Below are 23,547 nucleotides of genomic sequence, written 5' to 3'. Positions count from 1 at the left end.
CGTATTCGCATTGCGCTACACCGGAACAAGCTTACAGCGTGCGTTTTTAACATTGTTTACAGCACTCCCCCAAGTTGTGGTCGCCAGTACATAGATCATACCGGCCGATGCTTTAATGAGAGAGCTAAAGAACATAATTTGAACTTGCACAATCAAACAGGGGGATTTCTGGATGAGCATCGCAAGCACTGTGGCTGTACCCCTGATTTTCAATGCACGCAGTTCCTTAAGAGAGGGAAAGATAAAATTGAGCGGGAAATTGTGGAAGCTTTCTTCATCCATAAAGCAGGGAACAAGTGTGTTAGGAGGCGTTCCATTGTTCTGCCTGATGAAGAGGTTGATTATCTCAAATGTTTTATTTAATGCATCCTTATTTCACCAGCAGATCTCGGTTTTTGAAGTCATTTACATTTTTCATTGTGCATTTTATGCCCTTTCATGCGAAGTGCTTATCAATTGATACGTTTTTGTTGCCCCTAGTGCTATTTCATTCCTGCATGCATGTTCCATGTGAATCCTCCGCTGGCGAAACAAATTCTTAAAACATTGTTTTTAACCCTGTTTGTCATTCCTGGTAGAACGTGACTTGTGATAACAAATTTTGAGCGATTATGGCCCATATATTTGAACTGGCGATGGCAATAAAGATAAGTCAGCGCCGTCGTGTCTCTTCTATGCCTATGTGCGCGTTTTTTAGCGTTGCACCCTGAAAGTTTGACCATGAACTAGATTGTCCTGACCAAAATTCTGCTAGTACTCTTTTTTATTCTCTAATTTCACTTTGAAGTATTCGAAAAAGATTAGAAAATTATTCGATTTGCATTTGAACTTTATTATTCAAACTCACTTTGCACCAAAAATTTTGCTATTCGCACAGCTCTACAAAAAAGCGTACTGGATACACTGTATACAGATAAGAATGGAAAGGTGGTTCTGGTCACCATTCTCGATTTTGATCAAACATTTATTAGTTGTAAGTTTTGGAAACAGAACATTGAATCTGAACTTACTCTTGTGACAAGAAACTCAGCCTGCTGCTTCTGGTAATTTTCAGCATACCATGTGTACGTGGGAGCCTAGTTTTGAACGTCTAAAAAGAATGCACATTTTTAAAGTGATGCATGATTTCAGTGAGCGGTAATGACACCGTACTTTTGGTGTCGGTATCAAACACTGTCTGCTTTTGTGAGCCTTTTAGGCTGCAAATTTTCAAGCATGAAGTTTTGCATGGAGGCCGCTCTATTTCATGAAACTAAGCCATACTTATTGAAACTAAGTATAGTGTAGCATGCCCACCTGTAGGAGGACGCTCTCCTCCCGACGGATCGACTCCATCAGAGGACGAATGACAGGGTTGAGCTTTTCCGGGAGCTGGTCCAGGCGAACAAGGAAAGTGGACAGCAAAGAGTGCACCCTGCAAGGTGGGCTCTCTTGTCAGTGGAATTCTCTACATACAGAACAAGCTTGCTTGCTCTAACCTCTACAGAATCTCCTCTCTCTTGAGGTTTCTTCCTGTGCTCTGCGTCTACTCACTCGTGAAAGAAAAAAGTATCATCAAATAGTTCGCCAGCAAGAGAATTAAAATTCAGGTTACTTAGTTTTTTTTTTTTTTAAATTCAGTGATGCTACCGAGGACTTCTGATTTGGAGCAATTTTTGGAGCAGCAAAATTTCCGTTTTGGAGCACTTTGGAGCACCAAAATCTTCATCTTGGAGCACTTTGGAGCAGATAATTTTGCATCTGGGAGCACTCTGGAGCAGCGAATTTTACATCGTGGAGTGCAATACAGAAGCATATTGCATTAACATTCAAGCACCTGAGTATTATTACGAAGCATTCTTATGAAGGCTAGAAATATTTCGATTCATTGCAAATCTCATGGAAAAAATCATCTCAGGAGCATAGGCTGGAGTGCGATACAGAAGCATATTGCATTAACATTCAAGCACCCGAGTATTATTACGAAGTATTCTTATGAAGGCTAGAAATATTTCGATTCATTGCAAATCTCATAGAAAAAATTATCTCAGGAGCATAGGCGTGCACACAGGGGGGGCAGGGGGGGCGCCCCCCCTAATCACCTAAGAGGGGGGGGGGGCAAAATCTGCCCCGTACATTGACCCTTGCGACAGCAATTATATGGACACTCTCGGCGGATTTTTGCCGTCGCCGTAGTTTTCCGTATAAAGTCCAAATTAATAACATCCACGCGCATTCTAGCCGCGGGTAAAAGCTCGCGAGCGCTGGCGACGAACGCGGCTGAAGCGGGGATTAAACTAGCCTGCCGTCTGTCTCCGCCGCACGGACAGCGCGTGAGATAACATCTTCCCGCGTGCGGGCCTGCCGTCGATTGCTCATCAAGCAGAGAGGAAACGCCCCGCCCGTCTTTCGTAAGGAGCATGAAGGGACGCCAGGGGAGCGGAAGGGGGGGGGGGACCGCATTGTTCGAAGGGCGCAGTCGCTTGCGCGCGCGCTATCTCGAGGCATCAGGAGACGGCTCGTAAGCTTGCTGTGCTCTCAACGCTTACTTCGCGTTTAGAGAACTCAGAGCAAGCAAACGCTTCGGTTCCTGGAGGGGCCATATTCCCTTAGGGACTATACACGCGCTATCCGCACACCCGCTCCGCACGTGGCGGGACACCTGCCGCCCGCAAACGGAGGAGGAAAAACCGGTACCCCGTGTGCGACGATTGGCGTCGTTCCGGTTCTTCCTCCTCCGTTTGCGGGCGGCAGGTGTCCCGCCACGTGCGGAGCGGGTGTGCGGATAGCGCGTGTATAGTCCCTTAAACCAGCGTTTTGTTGAGTTACGCGAGATCGGATCCAAAAGAGTTAGCTGCTAGTCTTACTTCGTTTCACAATACAACTTTTTGGTATCGCATTCATTGCTTCGCTCTTAAGCGAAACTGAGTTTTTTTAACCATTAGCTATTGACCCCCGAAAGCGAGGGGCGGACGTGTAACATGGCGTAGCCGCTTCACTGTGGGCCGTCAGCGACGGGCCCGCTACTGACAGCTGCGCATTTGCGGCTGCTTCAACCAGGAGATATGATTTTACTAATGAAATGACATTTTAAAAAAAAACAAGCAAAACTTCGAATTGGAACCCTAGCACGTGAGCTCGAAAGGGCAGGGCCTTTTAGGGGGTATTTACCGCATAGTGATTACAAACTCGGATGTGCTGGCGGAAGGAATTACGAAAAAGCTGTTCTGGATGAAGATCCATGGATAAAGTATATCTGAGGAAAAGTGTCAATGCGTTTCCACCGTTCGCGTGCTCTTCCATAAACGCGAAGCAAGGAAAATTCGATATTGTCCCATATATCTACTGCGAGCGATCCCAGATTTCATTCCGCGATGTCCGGAAACAGAAGTGACAGACATTTTAGCGGCACTCATGTAGTTATTACTGAACATTGCTTTCCTTACGTGCCGTGCGACGCTTGAAACGAGCTATCAGCAGCGTTTCTGCAACAGACGACGTCCGCCGATGAATCGCCGTCGCACTTTCTTGCTACTAATAGGCCTAGACGTCACGAGCCTCTGCGGAGAGCGCGTTTTGCTGTCGAGCCGACTTGCAGAACAGAAGCTGCGTCGGCACCGTGCATGGCATCGTGGCTTACTCGGAACGCACGCGCGAGTGCTATTTATTCAGCGAAATAATTGTTGGTCCATGATTGCGACTTTATTGGCGGCCCCAAGATCGAGCTGCACATGTTCTGACGCGCCGGCGGTGCGATTGCCGGTGACAGACACCCCCAAACCCGAGACTTTGGCGCAGTTTGGCGCAAATTTCGTCGATATTATCAGGATGGCGCAGTAAATACAATATGGCGCACTTTGGCGCAGTTGGCGCAGGAGTGGAATCACTGTAAATTTTTTTATTAGTATACCCTCAGGAGCCAGAGGGTGTTACAGAAGGAGTGGGTACAACATGAGCACAGAAAAATATTAATAATAATAGTGAAGCAAATACAATAATTAGCAATAGTTAGACAAAGTCACAGTTGCTCCATAAGGGCGAAGCAATGAATGCGATAGCAACAAAATGGAATGTCATGCGAAGAACGGCAAGCAGCTCTAAATTTGCAGCGCGTTGTTCAAGCACAAAGGTCGCACGAAAAGAACACACAGGACGAGCGCGAACTAACAACTGTCACAGCTCGGCACTTAAGCTGGGGTGAGACTTCCTTTGGTCAGAAAATGCAATTTCAGGATTTTGCCATCACCCGATAGAGAATTTCTTTATCTTTCATAAAATATCACACTTGGGCACTTGCGGTTTCAAAAATAATTTCTGGTGCTTTTTCTTTGGCACGTTGGCAGAAAATGTGAATGTACCCCTACCTAATTTTCTGCGTTTTTCTCAAAACAACATTATTGGAGTTTGTGTATCTTTTTCTTAGGAAATATCAGGCATAAGCAAACAGAAATTCTTCCCTGTATTAAATTATGCTGTTAACATAACTAGAACTTGAATTGGTAACCTAAGTGCATTTGTATTTTTTTAGTATATAAATAAAAACCCTTCATAAGTGGCAATTTCCATACATCAACAAACGTAAAAAAAACATAACAAATCTAGTTTTTCTTGTATGCTCACAATTTTAGTTCCACTTCTCTGAAGCGCTATTAGCCACCATTGTGCAAAATTGCAATGCTCTGCAGATAGCAAATCTCAACAAAAAAGTACATATGTAGAAAAACTAAAAAAACAAAAATTAAAAAAAAACACTAAACGTAATTTGAAACTAATTTTGAGCTCAATGCAACTGCATCTGCCTTTAAAATACCTTGGAAATTTTATAGCCATAGCTTTTATTACCCCTGCTGTACAAACAAATTTTGAAGCTCCCTTTCACAGTCTCACCCCACCTTGAAGCGAGCTGCTCAAACACAAAGAAGGACGCATGAAACGAATGCACAGGTATACACAAGTCAGTGCGAACTAACAACTGTCACGGCTGTTACTTCTTCGTGTGAGCAGCGCATTCCTTTTGCTAACGCAGCCACTGCAGCAAGCGAAGTGACCTTCGTGAGCTATGTAACTAACATAAACTTTGCGGTGAAAGCACAAGATGTACAAACCACCCACATCACGAGATAAGCGCGCGTGCATTGCAATGAGTGGGGCGATGACCTTGAAAGCACACTCTTCACACCATCTTGCTGGTGAAAGAGAACACGCTGAACTGCCTCCGAGCTCTGCGTACCGCCAGCGGTAAATGACGCATATAAATAGCTTGCTGTTGATATGCCGAAGGACGAACGCTCCGTGGCCGAGTCATTTAATGCAGCGCGCTGCACATTGAGGGGTTGCAGGTTCGAATAACCGGTTGCACGGTTCAGAAAATATTTTTCTGAATTATTTTTCTTCTTGGCTTTCATGTATATATATATATATGCAAAGAAGGGAAGACTAAACTTGCTTGAAAGTGTCTTTACTAAACGTTTTCAGCTAGTGGACCAGCTGAAAACGTTCAGTAAAGACGCTTTCAAGAAAGTTTTGTCATCCCTCCCTTGCACATAATACGTCGGGTCCAGACTGAATGACGTGCAAAGAATCCGGTGTGTGTGTGTGTATATATATATATATATATATACGAGGGCGGTCCGATAAGTACTTAGCCTCACCGCGAGAGCGCGACTCTATCGCATGAGACATATACTGACGTTAAGTATGCTCTCTTAGAAGGACACATACGAAGGTCCAGTCGAATCGGGCTCGCGGTTTTGTTTTGGCCGCTTGAGGAAGCAGGTGATGTTCGTGTGTCCGTTAAAAATGAAAAAAGAGCAATATCGGTCGGCGATTCGATTCTTGTTTTTGGAAGGGAAATCGCGCAGCGAAATCAAAGAGCGACTGGATGCCGTCTACGGTGAGTCTTCTCCTTCGATGGCAACCGTAAAAAATTGGTTCAACGAGTTTAAATGTGGTCGCATGTCGGGTTTTGATGAGCCTCTCCCAGGGGACCCGCAAACGGCTACCACGGCCGATAACGTGGCAAAAATCCACGACCTCCTATTGGCAGACCGCCGACTGAAGATGCGCGAGATAGCTGAGACAGTAGGCATCTCAATAGACCGCGTGGGTCACGTACTGCATGAAATATTGGGTATGAGAAAGCTGTCGGCGCGATGGGTGCCGCGTTTGCTCACTCCGGACAGCAAGCGCATCCGTGAGACCACTTCGGAGCAGTGTTTGAAGCTGTTTAAGCGTAATCTGAAGGAGTTTCTGCGTCGTTTTGTGACCGTCGACGAAACATGGATCCACTGGTACACACCAGACACCAAAGAACAGTCGAAACAGTGGACTGCACCCGGAGAACCTGCTCCGAAGAATGCGAAGACTGTCGCATCGGCCGGAAAGGCTATGGCCGCCATTTTCTGGGATTCTCAAGGTGTGATCTTCGTCGACTACCTTGAGAAGGCAAAACAGTGACAGGACCCTACTACGCTGAATTACTGGGCCGATTCGACGCCGAATTGCAAAAAAACGGCCACATTTGGTGTAGAAAAAGGTGCTCTTCCACGCTGACAACGCGCCAGCTCACACCTGCGCCGTCGCCACGGCCAAGTTGGTCGAACTGGGCTACGAAGTGGTGCCCCATCCAGCGTATTCTCCAGATTGGGCCCCGAGTGATTTCTTCTTGTTTCTCAACTTGAAAAAATCACTCGCCGGACAAAATTTTGAGTCGAATGAAGAAGTTATCGCCGCCACAGAAGCCTACTTTGCAGCTCAGGAGAAAACATATTTTTCTGACGGGATCAAGAAGTTGGAGGATCGCTGGGTCAAGGGTATAAAGTTGAAAGGGGACTATGTTGAGAAATAAATTGATACCATTCGAAAATTTTCGTTTTTCTTTTGAAGGCTAAGTACTTATCGGACCGCCCTCGTACAGTAAAAGCTCGTTAATTCGACTCTCGTTAATTCGGAAAATCGGTTAATTCGGACACGTCATCTGGTCCCTGTAAATATATGCATCACTCTATGAGACTGGGCGCTCGTTATTTCGGACAGATTTGACCGCAAATCGGATAATTCGGCGACTTTCGGGCCGCTGGCGAGGCTCGAAAATGAAAAAAGAACAATTCGGAACAAAAGTGAAGCTCAAACGCAGCATCGCCACGGACATCAAATATCGACTTGGCTTGGATCGAGACTGGTTGAACGGCTTTTTTTCGCGTGTGGGTTTTGTTGCTTTGTTCCCGTTGGTGTGCTGCATCGTTGATCGACGATTTATCGAGGAACGTTTCAGTACGGCTCCTTTAGCTTGATCTTTGCTGGTGCTTTTGTGCTGACTTCTCGTGCGACCGCACTCTCCGCCGATCGCAACGCCGGCGAAGCGGCCCAAGTACGAGGCCAAGGACTTCACCACCAAAGTAGAAATTTTGCGTGCTCTGAATAACGGGCTCTCCCGACAAGAAGTGATGAAGAGTGATGAAAGGGGATCCTTCAATCGGCGGCAACAAGCAAGGAACGAGTAACCGTACTTTTATCCCCCAATGTGACGGTAACAGAGCGCTTGCCCATCAACAATCTTCCCGTGGATTACCGTGCCAACCGAAAAGCGTGGATGACGGGTGGAACTTTTGCGGTACTGCAGACATCATGTGAGCTGCTGAGCACCTTGAAGGGCTCAGAAAAATTGTGTCCGCGCGAATTTCCGCTCGAAAACAGACAAGCATCCGCGATTACTTTGTTAAGTAAAGGTATGTTGAAAAAACTCGTGCATTTATTGTGTTTATTTCGACCATTCGATAATTCGGACATTCAGTTAAATCGGACATTTTTTCCGGTCCCTAGAAATCCGAATTAACGAGCTTTTACTGTATATGTACACACACACATATACGGGCCATGACGCCGACAGCAAGAACCAGCCGAGATTGTCCATATAACTGCTATCGCAATAAATTGAAGAAAAAAATAATAGTTAGCGGTTACACACAAAAGCCGACGTCATAATCAGCGACTCCAAAACCGCTGTTAAAAATTATGCGAAGGGAAGGATCTCGCCGGAAGTGTTAAGAATTCTAGCTAACTTTCGCGCCGAGCGGCTTGTTCATATTATATGGGCGCCGGCTCACTCCTCCCTCCCCGGGAACGAAATCGCGCACGACCTGGCTAGAGAATTGGCAGGCCGAACAGGTGCAGCACGAAGCCCGGGGACGGAGAGAGACCGCATGGTTAGTTACGAGGAGATCACAAAACACTACAGGCTAGGAAGGGCTCGCTTTCCCACGGCACACACCTCGCTAAGCAAGCAGCAGGCAACGGCCTGGCGCCTCTTACAGACGAACATGTTCCCGAGTCCGGTCGTGTATCACTACTACTACCCGGAGTTATACTCCGATATGTGTAGGTTTTGCAATCGAAGGGCGGACCTGAATCATATATTGTGGGCTTGCCTCAGAGTGCCATTGCAAGACAGAACATACACTAACGGAGAGCAGTGGGAGACCGCACTGCTAAGCCCAGACCCAGAAGTGCAACTCCAAGTCCTTCGGCAAGCCGAGGGTGCCGCCAGAGGTCAAGGACTCATGGCTGCCACCTAGGGAAGGGAGCCCATCCCTCAAATCTTGCCGTCTTAAATAAAAGTTATTTCCTCCTCCTCCTAGCAGTTACACCATAAAGGTGTACACACACACACACACACAAACTAACCTACGTCTGGGTGTTCTCATGATCGCCTCCTTAACTTGGTGTTGACCAAAATTGGTATGGAAGGGTAAGAGGTTTTGATGAATATGACTGTCTGATCATGACATGATAACGTGAAAATCCTGTCACGTACGTCGTCAAACCTTTTCCTCCACACACGTGTGGCTGATACCCGTAAGCCACAGGCTGCAATGTGCGAGTATGTGCCACAGGTGATTGACAGTTTTTATCGACCCAGGAACGGTGAGAACAGACAATCGTAATTCAAATGTGAGAGTGTTAAGAAAAGCAGATATCGGCAGCACTGACTCAACGAATGCAAAGAATAAAAATCAGGATCCCAGCATGAATCAAACCCAAGCATTACCCCAAACCCAGGCAGTCAGGTATTCTACCACAGTGTCATGCCAGGTCTTGAACCTGCTTTGGAAAAAGACCCTATGCAGGTGTAATGTTGGTGCAACGTGAATTGCAGTGCTGGCTATCTAATTTTATAACAAAGCAATAAACATTACATATGTACTCCTGTGATACAGTTTCGATGGCAGCGAAAACGCTAGAGGCCCGTGTACTTAGATTTCGTGTACGTTAAGAAGCCCAGGTGGTCAAAATTTCCGGAGCCTTCCACTACAGTGTCTCTCATAATCATACTGTGGTTTTGGGACGTTAAACCCCACCAATTATTTAATTATCCTGTGATACAGGCGTCATGTCAGGTTGACGTCAATTGTGGTTCCAGTTCTGGCTCCGCTATACAGCAGTCTAATAAACATTACATTTTATTCCAATGATTCAGCAAGCTATATTCAAGCGTTGCTCAACCCTGGAGGAACACGCTAACCAAAGTTACGAATGATATTCACATCATCACACTGTAAAATGCACTTCGTTTTCATAATACTGACGTCTTTGCTCTAACGTGGGTGCTGACGTTACGTCAGACCATAAGTTACCCTTTAAACGCCAGTGTAGTCTATGTTCCTGGTAAGTCCATGATGTGCCCACAATGCCCTACTTACAAAAACATGTCGATCCACCTCGGAACGCTTGGCTCAAAACTAAAAAAATGCAGGATAGACAATTACTTGCCGACTGCTTCACATGGAACCGATTCCCGCAAGGTGTGGGATCTGCCAAATTTTTTCTTGTGTTTGTTAGGCTTCCCACTTGTGCGCCCAGCTTCTTGCTCCCAAGTTGATTTCCACCTATTTTTTTTGTCTTCTAAAGTTACCCCTGTACACATCTTAAGTAGTGAACATTCGTCGCTGTTTGAAGAAAGTGTCCCCGCCCTTCTCCTTCCTTGTCTTTGCATTATGCATTAGTATTTCATTCACGTTTCAGCGGCAAAAGCACATATTATCACCTTGCGGGTGTCAAAAGAAAGCCCCCCCCTCTCTCGTGTTAAAACAGCATGACAAAAGATGCGAAAAGCCGAAACAACGAACAGCCGTGAGGGTCCGTCTTGTGTTTTTAGAAACCATGTAAGCAATTTGGAGTGCTGTGCACTATACTATGGGAGGATAGTAAGCTTTTGCAGTACAGAGCTTCCTCTTTCTGCGTTGCGCGCCACAGCCGTCTTACTGCAAAATCTTATCGCTGACCGTTTCTGCAATGCGCACTTCGAGCCTATTTCCCGCTCGTTCCCACCTGCAACAGTGTATGAAAGTGGGAATCTAGCTCCAAAGGCGGAAGCAAAAAAAAAAAAAAATGCAATGCAAAGCACAAGCCAACACTACTTTCTTTAGATTGTTCTCACACGCTTGTCAGCTCACGAGTCTTGCATACGGCATCAATGCAGTCGGGGCAAGCAGCCACCCGATGGCACCTGCCAGATTGTTGCTTGTGACCACCGCGCGACGGCACCACAATGTGTTGCAAAAAACAAAGTTCAATCCTTACAATAACCAACGAATCAAAGTCCTCTACGAACATTTTAGTAGGAACAGAGTCAGAGATAAAACAGAAACAAGTGCTCACCTGGTGGTTAATGATACCTGGTCCTTCTGCATCTGCTGAGCAGCGCGCAGCAGGGACCTGCGCTTTTCCTCCAGGCTCTGCATACACCATGGCATATCTGTCAATAGTCGTCTCGCAGACTCAACGCCCATTGCGACTAGCACTGGTTGCATGACCATTTGCGACTGCCAACCAGAAAGCGGCGCAAAGCAACCGATGTTCACACCTGACAGTGCAACCTATACCTGCCATCACGCCACATTTGAGTCTGCTCGAACTGTGATTGCCTCACAAAATACAGTCAAACCTCGTTAATACGTACCCGCTTTAAACGTACTAACGGTTAAAACGTAGCTGCGACGAATCCCCGACCGAGTCCCATAGAGCCCAATGCATTCGCTGACCGCTTAAGCCGTAGTGGTTCGCCCTATGCCTACCGGTTAGTGCGTACCCTGCATACCGCGATAACTTTTTGTGCCATAAAATTTTACTGTGCTGTTCAACTTCCTGACGCCAGAATGTGCCGCCAAAGGTCTTCCGCCTTTTTGAGAAGTGCGCAGATCAGTCGATCCCCGATTTCGACTTCCGCGCGATTGCGGCGACGCCTTTGCGGGTAAGCATCGGGAAAGAACGAAGGCAAGGTGGCGGCCACCGACGAACGCGCCGACATGACTTATCGCCGACAACCTTATCACAATAAGTATCTTCAGCTATCTGCTCGGGCACGCGTGCGGCGCAGCGCTACTTTTTAAGCCTACTGCACGCTTTTATTAGGTGACAACCTGAACGCGCTGGGCCGCCGATCGCTGCCGCTTCGTTGTGCGCGGCCGTCTTCAAGGCTGAAGTTGAATTAATGGCACAAATGCTCGGGTAGGGTCGAAGAACTTAAGCCATGTACCAACTAGCCCGACAGCAAACGCTACTAAGCCGTCATAAGGCGCGCACCGCTTTGTACAAGCGAAAGCAGATCGCTGTTGAGTAGTTAGCGTTGCGGGTCGCGGGCGCCGAGAAACCTCGCTGCATTGACGCTATCACACTAAACGCAAGTGTACGATACTGCAAGCGTAGCGCGGTTGTAACCATACTGCAAGCTTTTATTAGGCGACCACACAACGCGCCTCCGTCCGCTGCCAGGACCGCTAGAGCATCGCGGAGTGCGCATCGCTTGCATGAAGCTCGTCATCGCTGCGTTAACCGAACAAGCTACTCGCCGCATCTGTGCACGATCTGGAGCGAAGTGGGTACGAACAACATTCCCACGATAAATGCGCGCGTGCGGCACAGCAAGCGGCCCGGTAGTGACGGCGTGAGCCGAGTAGGCGACGCGCTGCACGCAACTAGCCGGGAGACGATCGGCTCCCGGCTCCATGCGGCCGTACCGCGTTTCACTGGAACTGTGTCAGTTTTCGTTTAGTGGCAGATCGCGGTTAGACGCACACACATATACCGCGGAAATCACACTGTGCCTTCTGTCGCTATGTCGGTCACTGCGTTGACCACGTATCAGGGACCCTGCAATAGTTTCGAAATGCTCTTTGGCGCCGCCACTACGCGTTATCGGGCGGTCGTGCGAGTGTGCCAGGATGTTTTCTCCACTTTGGCAAAAAGAAAGAAAAGGCTTTGCGGTGGGTACTTTAGGCAATATTTGCTGTGGCACTCTATTTATTTGGGCGATGGCGTATGCTAGGAGATGCAAATTTGTACTGTTTAATGCGTACTACCGTTTAGTGCGTAGTTATGCCGCGTTCCCGGCAGGTACGTATTAACGAGGTTTCACTGTAAGCTAGTGTCCTGTTCCTGCGCATCTCATTGGTTCAAAGGTTTGCAGCTGGGGTCATGCGAATAAAAAATCATGCAGGAAGCGACTGAGACAAAGCAGCCGCTTTTCGACCAAAGCTGTCATTTGCGACCAGTCGCCTTGCAAATAACATTGCCACACAACTGGTGCTAGTCGCAGCTGTGAACGAGCCTTCACAGCCCTGCTTATGGTAAGGTACACACATCACCGTGCCCTCCTGCCCTCCACATGCATTGTCCCCCCCCCCCCCTCCCCAAAAAGTAAGTTAAGCTCCATTAGAAAGCTAGATGAGAAAAAAAAAGAAGACAAGAAGGCCATGTTTTCCATGAAAAGAAGATTGATTGATAATGTTTAATGGCACAAGGGCCCCTAAGCCAAAGAGTGCCATGAGGTTTCTATTGACTTTTGACCAGGGTTGAAAGTAATTAAAATGATGATTTAAACCTACAGCGAGTCAATAACTGTGAACTTGGAGTCTAGGGCAAGTTGTCTTTTCATCCACTTCACTTTCTTCACATTTATATCATAATTACTACAATACAGTTAAAACAGTACAGTTAACGTGCCCTATACCTTCCTTGGGTTCATTATCTGTTGGTTTTCATTAAGAGAGTATCAACAAAGAAAAGAGCCCTTAAAATTTCCTTTTTTCATTGGTTAGAGTACTGTAATTACAAGCTGTGTAAGTTATCCATACATTCTGTCTGCTATCCAAAAGCACTATTATGATAACGTTTGTGCTTTCAAAACAACATATAGGCCTTCGCAACATGGTGAAGTGCTTGTTGCTGTGCTTTATGGAGAGAATCGTTGGGATCCTGCTTTATGGGCGGTTAATAAAATACAAGTTTTAATAGTTGGACCTCTGTGCCTGAAATCTAATTCGTGTTCCACGGAATTTGTGGCAATGGGAGGCTTCGCATTTAATTTCAACAAGTTCTCAAACACGAAATGTTGCTGCGGTAGAGAAACAGAACCGAGATACCGGTACGCTGGGACACCACGCTTTCTCAGCAAAATACCACGTAACAACCATAGACACACACACGTGTGTGTCAGGTAGTGCAGTTATCCCTTTTGTATTAAGATGCACCATCTCGCCCACCAATAAGTTCTTCTAAATCCCACAGTCCTTTGCATCGCGTTGAATTGTTTATAAAGTCTGGGGACTGCACGGTCAGCCTGAACTTAAAAATTACCCCTTTCCTTATCGAGTTTTCTGGCCGAAAACTATTTAAAAATACAGACGTTTTTATCTGCCTGTTTGATTCTACGTGTCTTGAAACAAATAAAAAATTTATTCAGAGGCACTTCATTTGTGAGATACACATGAGATATATATATTTATTTTTTGAAAATATGCAAAGGATTGGCTTCACTGCACTGAAAAACGGAAAGTGGCCTAACCTCACCACTCTTCGTTGCAGAAAATGTCTCTCTGAAATTAAAGAAAAAAACGTAAAGCACAAGGAAGCGAGTCCATGAAAACAAACTTTCGACGCGCCGATGATTTAGAGAAACTATGCTGCTATGTGTAGTCGCTGCCACACTAGCAAGAGAGCTGAAAATTTAATGAAGCTTTGGCAAACAAGGGCATCTTTTTTCCCTGAAGTTCTGGCACGCGCGCACCGGTCGCGCAGAGAGGAGGACGCGTGAGAGAAGTTAAGAGTTGCACCTCGACGCCTCCACTGTCACTTCCCCTGAAGAAGGAATCAAGTTGATTCCGAAACGTTGGGAAATAAACCCATTTTTTTGGTTGGAGCCCTTTGAAAGTTAATTCAAGCGCCTTGCGTGGAAACTCAGTGCAGGAAACTACAGTGCGCAGCAGACGTGTCTCATTTTCTGCACGCTTCTCGAGTACGGAAAGCCCAAGGGCCCGGTAGAGCAGCGGTGTGGTGCGGCGGTTCCCCGCAAAAGGCCCGCACAGAAGCTGGAATGTTGGACGCTTTCCCAGTATTCTAGGTTACTCTACCGCGGGCTAAAAAGCAGCCAGCACCCTTAGAGTGTTTTGTAGTTGATGACTTTCATTGCAACGGTATCTATATGCATTAATATAAATAGTACCGCAAGCAAAACAGAACATACCTCAAGCAAGATCGTGGCGAAGTGCAAAGGGTTGACGCTTGGGCAAGTTGGTGTGGATTCATTTCTAAATGTTAAAGCGCCTAGGTTTGGAAAGGGACGAGACAAACAGAGGCAGAGCGCAGACTTCCAACTACAGTCAACGTCTGATTTTTCGGACTCCCTGGGGACCGCGAAATCGTCCGAAAAATCTGGCAGTCCGAAAAAACTAATTCGTGTTTTTTTTTATTCCGCACAAGCAGTGAAATCACCACAGCCCCGTCCGAAATAGCTTTAATGCCTCCCAGTATACTTATCAGGCATTTTAGCCCCGCTTAATTACGTGCCAACCACCACTTGTGAATCTGCGTCTCGTGAAGAATAGTGATGAGCGCTGCTGATACCAGCAAAGCGCGGAATAGATTACGGCTATTTTACTGAACTTAATAACGTAATCTTGAAGTATGGTCTAGTAGTAGAAGAAAGCTTCCTTTACGTAGTTTGGGCCAGTCTGAATTGTTTCGCATGGTTGCACCTAGCAAATACATCAACTACGTAGCATTTGCCAGTATGCTCCAATGACCACTCGAAATTACAGTTTTAACTTAAATATGGCTTGCAAGCATGTCGAGCCTTCTTTTTCTTTGAAACAATGCAAGAACGATGTCTTGTAGCATGCTGGGCGCCAATTATGAAATTTTTGCAAAACTGTAGCAGGATGTAGCAGGTTTCGCCTCTTGGCGCAGCTATCACATCACTGGTGAAGGGGCAACTGCCAGAAAAGTTCTTTCTTAAGTTCGACCATAGCGGAGCTTGAAAGGCAGCTTTGCCGCAATACCGGGTTGTGATGAGGCGAACCATATTGAAAATCTAAAGGGGTCACTTTCAATCGGACGTTGACCGTATTTGTTTTTCAGAAGTTCGAACAGTTCGAATAGTAAAATTCCAGTGCGAATCGAATCGAATAACAAACACTATTATAAAAATATTCGAAATTTCAAATATTCGCACACTCCTACTCGTAATCAAACTAGCTGCAATAAAAAAAAAACCTTCCGTGCATTAAAAGACTTAATAAAATCGCAGTGCCTATTCTGTGGTCCAGACCACAGGATAAACTCCAGCTTTATTCTGTGGACCAGACCACAAAATAAAATTCAGTGTTATTTTGTGCACCACACAAAGAACTTGCGCGCTGTGGGCTGTGCAGAATGCAGAATGTGCAGAATGCCCAAGCAGCCCACCTCTCTTGACGACAGTTTTCTGTCACAAATTGCTATTGTTTATCCTGTGGTCTGGTCCACAGAACAGGCACTGCCCCCTCCTCCCTTGACAACAGCTTCTCTCGCGAATCGCAATATTTGCTCGCCGTTTTGTAAATTGATATTGAAGTTTTGTAAATCGATATCGTTTTGTAAATCGGTATGCGTGAAAGATTCCAATGTTTTGACATATGCGAGTATTGATATCAGCCGCAGATAAACTTGTTACTGCGAACGGAAACAGCAAAACGAAGGCGTGTAATGATAAGAAATGACGGCGGTTCTAAAATTTCGTGAACCTGATCCATCGAGTATGCAACGCTTAAGTCACTTTCGCCACTGTACACCTGTGTCAAGCAAAAAAAAAAGCGCAATAAGATTGGCGAGATCTACTAGTTGTCACTGGACACAGCACACTTTGTCACTTAAGTACATACACTTGCACGCGCCGTATAATTACGAGTATTTGTACGATCATCAACGTCTGAAAACGTTACAGAAATAGCTAAAGTAGCCCCTTGCCAATCTCAGTGCACTACTTTTTGCACGACACTAATGCACTGCGGTGACAGTGACTGAAGTGTGCCCTGACGCAATAGATCAGGGCCAGAATATTTTAGTAGTGTCGCCCTTTGTTGTTATGATTTCCTTCTCGCGGTGGCGCTGATGCTGTTCTTCGGAAGATCTGTGGCAGTGTTCGCACAATCGGGGGAATCGCTCAAAATTTGAGTCTCCCGTGCAGATCTTAGTGCACTTTTTTTTTGCATGACACAAATGTACCGAGGTGAAAGTGACTGAAGTGTTCCGCACGTGATAGATAAGGTCCAGAAATTTTTAGAACCGCTGTGACTTGTTATTACACGCCTTCTTTTTGCTGCTTCAATTCACAAGTTTACTTGCTTTGGCATGTCAGACCAGCAAGCATGAAGGTGGGCTTCGCCTTCGCATTTCGGACCTTTCACTTATAAGCATCTTCCATCTCCCGTACTATGCCCGGAAATGACCTCCTATTCACAAAACTGCGAGCGAATGTTGCGATTCGCGAGAGAAGCTGTCGTCAAGAGAGGAGGGCACAGTGCTTATTCTATGAACTAGACAACACAATAAACATTTCCAATTTGTGAGAGAAACCTGTCGTCAAGAGAGGTGGGCTGTTTGGGCTGTGCAATGTATGGTGTGCACAGTCCACAGCACAAGCCTCCTTGGTGTGGTCCACAAAATAAAGCTGAACTTTAGTTTGTGGTCTAGTTCACAGAACAAAGCTGCAGTTTATCCAGTGGTCTGGTTCACATAATAGATTGGGGCTATATTCTGTGGTCTGGTGCACAAAAACCGTCGTCAAGAGAGGTGGGCTGCTTGGGATATGGTACATTCTGCGCGGCCCAAAGCGCACAACCAGTGGCACAACTTTATTGTATGGTCCATAAAATAACGCTGCATTTTATTTCATGGTCTGGTCCACAGGATAAAGCTGCAGTCTATCCTGTGGTCTGGACCACAGAAATGTCACTGCGTAATAAAATGCTGCTTGGTCGTTTCTGTTTGATTCATGGAAAAAAAGAACCTCTTTGGCGTTGCCATGGGGAACGGCACGCATGGTTCAAAGGTTTCCTTTTCGCCGAACTGTGCTTTGCCCGGCGCCTTGTTTCACTCACGCGGTCGCGTCTCAGTGGTGGTTTCAGTATTGCGCACTGCCGTGTGTGTTTTGCACGCTCGTGAAAGTCGCTCTGACAGAAAGTTCGACAAAATGGCACATGCACGTGATGTTGCCTGATGCCCGAATGGTGCACGCCGCCGCGCAGTAAAGGCGGGCAATGTTGGGCACAGCAACAGTGACGTGAGAAAGACCACTTTCAGGCGGGTGAGTTGAAGTGCGCTAATGCGATGCGGACCACTAAAACGTGATTTTATTTCAAAATACCGTATTTACTCGCGTAATGATCGCACTCGCGTAATGATCGCACCCCTAAATTTTGTTGCCTAAATTTGATTTTTCTTTTTCTCCGCGTAATGATCGCACCCCGAACTTGCCGCATCGATATGTCGTGTGCCAAGTCTAGCCGATGATCATCGCGTTTATCATCTGTCGAATGTTGCGTTAATAACTCTTCCAAACTCGCCAAGTGAACTGCACGCACCAAACATATTCGTAATTTTTGCCCGCCGTTGGCGGAAACGTGCCATTTAGGATTGCAGTAAAGGCAAATGCCGCAGTTTTCACTTAATGCCCGCTATGTGTTTTATGTCTGTGGCAGCTGAACGCGCCCATCTTTGTTTCTGTGATCTGAAAGCAGGCATCGCTACGCTAATGCCGTAAATTTACTGATTTAAATGAAAGCATTCCTATTTAGACAGAAGAGACCGTTTTGACGCGCGTGACGTACTCACAACCACCGTGACTGACGAAAAGAAGAAAAAAAAAATGCGGTCGCTTCGCTCTGTGGGCCGCCATGTTTGTTTTGCTATCCCGCACTGTTACAGCGGCGGCCGCCTGTTGGTCGACCTGTTGTCATCCCGCAGCAACAAGCTGCCGACGCATTCCCATAATTCCTGAAAAAGCTGTGTCGCCGCCATCCCAGCCGCCCGTCACGGCGTCACCTGACACCACGTTTTTTTGACCGTGCTTTGTGATCGTCTGTTGAAGCACCGTTTCACCATGGGGCGGTATGCGAGCTTTACTGCCGCGTTCAAGCTGAAGGCGCTTGATTACACGCTAGAGCACGGAAACCGTGCTGCCGGCAGACATTTCGGCGTCGACGAAATCCGGATCCGATATTGGAAAAAACAGCGCGAGAAGCTCATGGCTACGAACAGCACGCGCCGGGCTTTCCGCGGACCCAAAACGGGCAAGTTCCCTGACATCGAAAAGGCAGTCCTCGAATACGTGAGGGACATGCGCAAAGACGGTTGTGCCGTGTCGTTAGACATGGTACGGACGCAGGCGCGCACAGTTTCCCGGAGGCTGGGAATAGCCACAAAGGACTTCCGCACCAGTTCCGGCTGGACGACACGCTTCATGCGGTGGAATGGACTGTCGCTGAGGCGGCGGACGTCGTTGTGCCAGTGACTTCCATCCGCATACGAAGACAAAGTGATCGATTTTCACAGATTCGTCACGAGGATACGCCAGAAGAACGGTTTCCTGCTGTCACAGATAGGCAAGGCCGACCAAACGCCATTGACGTTTGACATGCCTCGAAGCACTACTGTGAACGAGAAAGGTGCTCGTGAAAACGTGTGGTGCGGAGAAGCAGCGGTGCACCGTGATGCTCGCAGTGACGGCAGACGGGCGGAAGCTGCCGCCGTATGTGATTCTGAAGCGGAAAACAATTCCCAAGGGAAACTTTCCCCGTTGTATCGTATCGCGCCTCGCTCGTGCGCTACGCACGATAAGCTCAAGGGGCTTCGCCCGACTTTTCTTGATGCTATCGCTTGTTCATCTAAGGGGCGTTGCCCAGAGTGTATTATAAATGTGACTGACCAAATAAAGGTAGCAGCACTGGCTGCCTGACGGACGCACCTGCTGTCACGCTGATTCTTGGTCCCATACATGGTGTCAGAAGCATTTACGCCGTAACCCAAGCCGCCCATCCGAGGAATGCCGGCATGGAATTCGTGAAGCCTCCAGAGCCGCTGCGGTTCGAAGGCGATATAGGCAAGCGATGGAGCCTTTTCAAGCAACGTTTCGAGCTCTTTTTGACAGCTACAGAGCCTACGATAAAACGAGGGGCGTCGACGAAAACTGCGTTGCTATTGAGCGTTGCTGGAGAAGAAGCCATCGAGGTATACAACACATTCAGCTTCACCGAAGGCCAGGACAAGGATGACTACGACGTGGTAATCAAGAAGTTCGACGACTACTGTGCTTCACAAGTCAATGAGGTACATCAGCGTTATCTGTTCCGTACCCGAAAGCAAGAACCAGGTGAGCCTTTTGAACATTTTTTACGAGACTTGAAGATGAAAGCAGGAGCATGCAACTTTGGAGAGCAAGCAGATTCAATGATAAGAGACCAAATTGTTTTTGGCACGAACGACGCTAAGACTCGAGAAAAGCTTTTGTCCGACAACAAGTTAACGTTGCAAAAGGCCGAGGAAGCATGCAAGGCAGCTGAGATAACGGCAGCAAACCAAGAAATCTGGACACGAGAGCAGAAACCAGTAGACGCCGTGCACAAGACACTTGGCAGTTCACAGGCTAAGCAGCAGAAGAATTTTAAATGCCGAAAGTGTGGCCGGGCGCACGCACCACGCAACTGCCCAGCGCACGGACAAACATGCCGCGCGTGTCACAAGAAAAATCACTTTGCCGTTTGCTGCAAAACAAAGCCGCAAGTAGGTGAGCTTCAGGGCAGCGATGATGATTTTGAAGTTCTCACGATTGGTAGTAAAAGCAGTCGATCAGACTGGATAGTCACGGCAAAAGTTGGAGGAAAGCTTATTGCTTTCAAAGTGGACACGGGGTCTCAGGCTAATTTGCTCCCAGCCGCGTTGTACGCAGGCATGAACCGCAAGCCGCAGGTAAAGCCCAGCAGTGCCGTCCTACGCTCCTACGGTGGAAACGAGATCAAACATATGGGTATCGTGAGGCAAGAAGTGACATTCCGTGACCGTACTTCCGTTCAGGACTTTTTCATTGTCCGCAAGGGAGCTCAAGCGATTCTCGGTCTGCAGGCATGCGAGACGCTCGGAATAATCGCGCGACAGGTGGACAACGTTTCGCAAAACAGTTCCGATGGAGTTGTGAAAGAGTTTTCCCATCTTTTTTCTGGCACAGGTTGTCTCCAACGCCACTACCGCATGGTCCTGCGCGAAGGAGCTCTCCCAGTCGTCCAGACAGCACGCCGAGTACCGCTGGCCTTGAGGGAGCCGCTTCGAAAGGAGCTGGATCGCATGGAGAGGGAAGGCATAATTATAAAAGTCACGGAACCTACAGAATGGGTGAGCCCTCTCGTCATAGTGCGCAAGAAGGATGGAAAACTGCGTGTGTGCATGGACCCGCGTAAAATCAACGAGGCCATAAAGCGCGAACACTTCGAAATGCCAAGGAGAGAAGATATCGAGTCAGAGCTCGCGGGAGCTAAGGTGTTCACGCGGCTAGACGCCAATTCAGGATTCTACCAAATTCCGCTGCATGACGAAACGTCGAGAATCTGCACTGTCGCAACGCCTTTCGGTCGTTACCGTTTTTTGCGATTGCCTTTTGGCATATCAGCAGCCTCTGAGGTCTTTCAGAAAGCCCTTACCGACATTTTGAGGCTTTGCCTGGAACTAAAGTCTATGTCGATGATATACTGATTTGGGGATCATCGAGGCAAGAGCACGACGAACGACTGAGGCAAGCGTTGAAGGCTGCGGAAAAGGCAGGGCTAACGTTTAACCCAGCTAAATGCGTCGTGGGCGTCACTCAGATAAGCTTCCTAGGCGACGTAATTTCTGCAGAAGGCATCAGGCCCAATCCTTCACTCATTCAGGCAATGCTGCAGATTCCTGAGCCACGCGACAAGCAAGCAGCACAACGAATGCTAGGGGTTGTGAACTACTTCGGCAAGTTTATTCCCACATTAGCTGAGAGGACGAAGCTACTGCGCAGCATAATCAAGAAAGATGAGATGTTCGAATGGACTCCCAATCACGCAGAAGAATGGCGTCAAATATGCCACAGCTTGAGTAGCCAACCGTTGCTGGCGGTGTTCGATCCGGCAAGAGAAACAAAGATTTCATGTGACGCATCACGCAGTGGTGTAGGGGCCGCGCTCTTGCAGAACTACAACGGCTGGTGGAAGCCTGTAGCGTACGGATCAAGAACGCTGTCTGAAGCGGAAACGCGCTATTCCCAAATAGAAAAAGAAACCCTTGCCATAACATACGGCTGCGAGAAGTTCGACCATTTCGTGTACGGCCGAACGGTCATCATTGAAACAGACCATCACCCTTTGATTGCCATATCAAAGAAAGCGATTGGCGACATGCCACCTAGGCTGCAATGTTTTTTCATGCGATTGCTCAGGTATAACTTTGAACTGAATTTCGTTCCAGGGAAGAAGCTCATGCTCGCAGATATGCTGTCGAGAGCACCCAGCAGTGAAGGCAGTAATGACGTCAGCACGGATGACGCAGAAGTGCATGCCGTAAGTACGGTATCCTCATTTATCAGCGAGGGAACGTGGAAGCGTCTTGCCGAGGAAACTGCCAAAGACAGCTATCTGAAAGTAGTGCTGCAGAAGTTGACTACGGGTGAACCAATAGAGGGCCCGCTGAAGCCTTTTCTACCTGAGCTCTCTTCCATTAGAGGCGTATTGTTTAAGGGGCTCAAGGTCGTAATTCCGGGCAGCACGAAGCGCGAGACGTTGCACAGGATCCAGAAGGGCACCTAGGAATCGCCAAATGTAAGGCTAGGGCTCGTCGTCTCGTTTTCTGGCCTGGCATGAACTCTGAAATTACAGCATTCGCCGAGAGGTGTGCAACATGCAAAAAATACGCGTACAGCCAGCCCAAGGAACCACTTATGATGCGTTCCGTGCCTGACCAACCCTGGTATCGCGTAGGCATAGACCTCTTTTGCTATGGCGGAAAGTCCTACTTGTGTGTCTACGACGCATTATCAAACTTCCCGGAAGTCGAATGCCTCCGAGACACTACTGCAAGGACCGTCGTCGACGCCACTAGTGCTATCTTTGCACGTTACGGCATACCTATGGAGGTGCTAACGGACAATGGTCCTCAATTTTCGAGCAGTGAATTCGCTTCATTTGCGCGCACTTACGAATTCAAGCACATTACCTCAAGTCCAGGGTTCCCGCGTTCTAATGGGCTATCTGAAAAGGGGGTACAGGTAGTGAAGAGACTACTTAAGAAGGCTACCGAAGCTAAACAGGATTTTTGGTTGGCTCTTTTGGCCTACAGGACCTCTCCTTTGGAATGCGGACTGGCACCTGCAGAGATCCTCCAGGGTCGCCGGCTGCGGACGCGGCTACCCGACTACCAGTGTGGTCCTTCCCACAGAGTCGTCAAACATAGTCAGGCTCGATCATCAACACAGCCACTAACTCCACTTCATGAAGGCGACGTTGTGCGAGTTCAGTGCGGCTCGTGGGCCACCAAAGCACGAGTTCTGAAGCCGTCAACATATCCTAGGTCGTACCACGTCATCACACAGGAAGGGCGCTGCCTCCGGCGCAACCGCAAGCACTTGCTACCGACTGGAGAATCCTTCCAGCAGGACTCTGTTCCCAACGGGAACAACGTAGAACCATGTAGCCCGACAGCTGCGAGGCACGTCGAAGATATAGTGCCACATCATGACCCAACTACCGCAGGCACACCGAGTGGTCCAATGCCAGACTGTGTTCCCAACAGGAGCAATAGCTCGACAGCTGCACGCCACGTCGAAGACACAGTGTCGAGTAACGACTCAGCTACCGCGGGCACACCGAGTAATCCAACGCCAGCACCCAGAAGGTCGCTGAGAATGCAAAGACCGCCACAACGACTAGAATATGATAAAGACTTTAAACAAATTGCGTGAACTCTTTCTGTGTTTCTATATGTTCTTCATTTGTTATAAAGTGCCACCTCAAGCCATCGTGTTTCCCGCATATGTAAATAATTGCAGTTTCTTTGTTTATTTTCCTGAGAAAAAAGGATGTATCGTATCGCGCCTCGCTCGTGCGCTACGCACGATAAGCTCAAGGGGCTTCGCCCGACTGTTCTTGATGCTATCGCTTGTTCATCTAAGGGGCGTTGCCTAGAGTGTATTATAAATGTGACTGACCAAATAAAGGTAGCAGCACTGGCTGCCTGACAGACGCA

General features: G+C 47.6%; 1 protein-coding gene across 1 annotated transcript; it reads left to right on the top strand.

Annotated features, from left to right (window-relative positions):
* The first annotated feature begins 19,247 nt into the window (after positions 1-19,247).
* On the top strand, positions 19,248-23,547 carry LOC125759243 (uncharacterized). Its single transcript, XM_049417642.1, has 2 exons — positions 19,248-20,676; positions 22,642-23,547. The coding sequence occupies exons 1-2, from the start codon at positions 19,342-19,344 to the stop codon at positions 22,753-22,755; spliced, it is 1,449 nt and encodes a 482-aa protein (XP_049273599.1). The 5' UTR covers positions 19,248-19,341; the 3' UTR covers positions 22,756-23,547.

Source organism: Rhipicephalus sanguineus, chromosome 7 (assembly GCF_013339695.2).
Source record: "Rhipicephalus sanguineus isolate Rsan-2018 chromosome 7, BIME_Rsan_1.4, whole genome shotgun sequence".
NCBI classification, from domain to species: Eukaryota; Metazoa; Arthropoda; class Arachnida; order Ixodida; family Ixodidae; genus Rhipicephalus; species Rhipicephalus sanguineus.
This window is presented reverse-complemented; position numbering and strand designations above follow the sequence as displayed.

Bases quoted from the DNA above. Each gene is read 5' to 3' on its own strand.
- LOC125759243 (XM_049417642.1), top strand. From the start codon at position 19,342: ATGGAATTCGTGAAGCCTCCAGAGCCGCTGCGGTTCGAAGGCGATATA. The intron at 20,677-22,641 runs GTGAGCCCTCTC...TTTGGCCTACAG, and splicing joins TCACGGAACCTACAGAATGG to GACCTCTCCTTTGGAATGCG.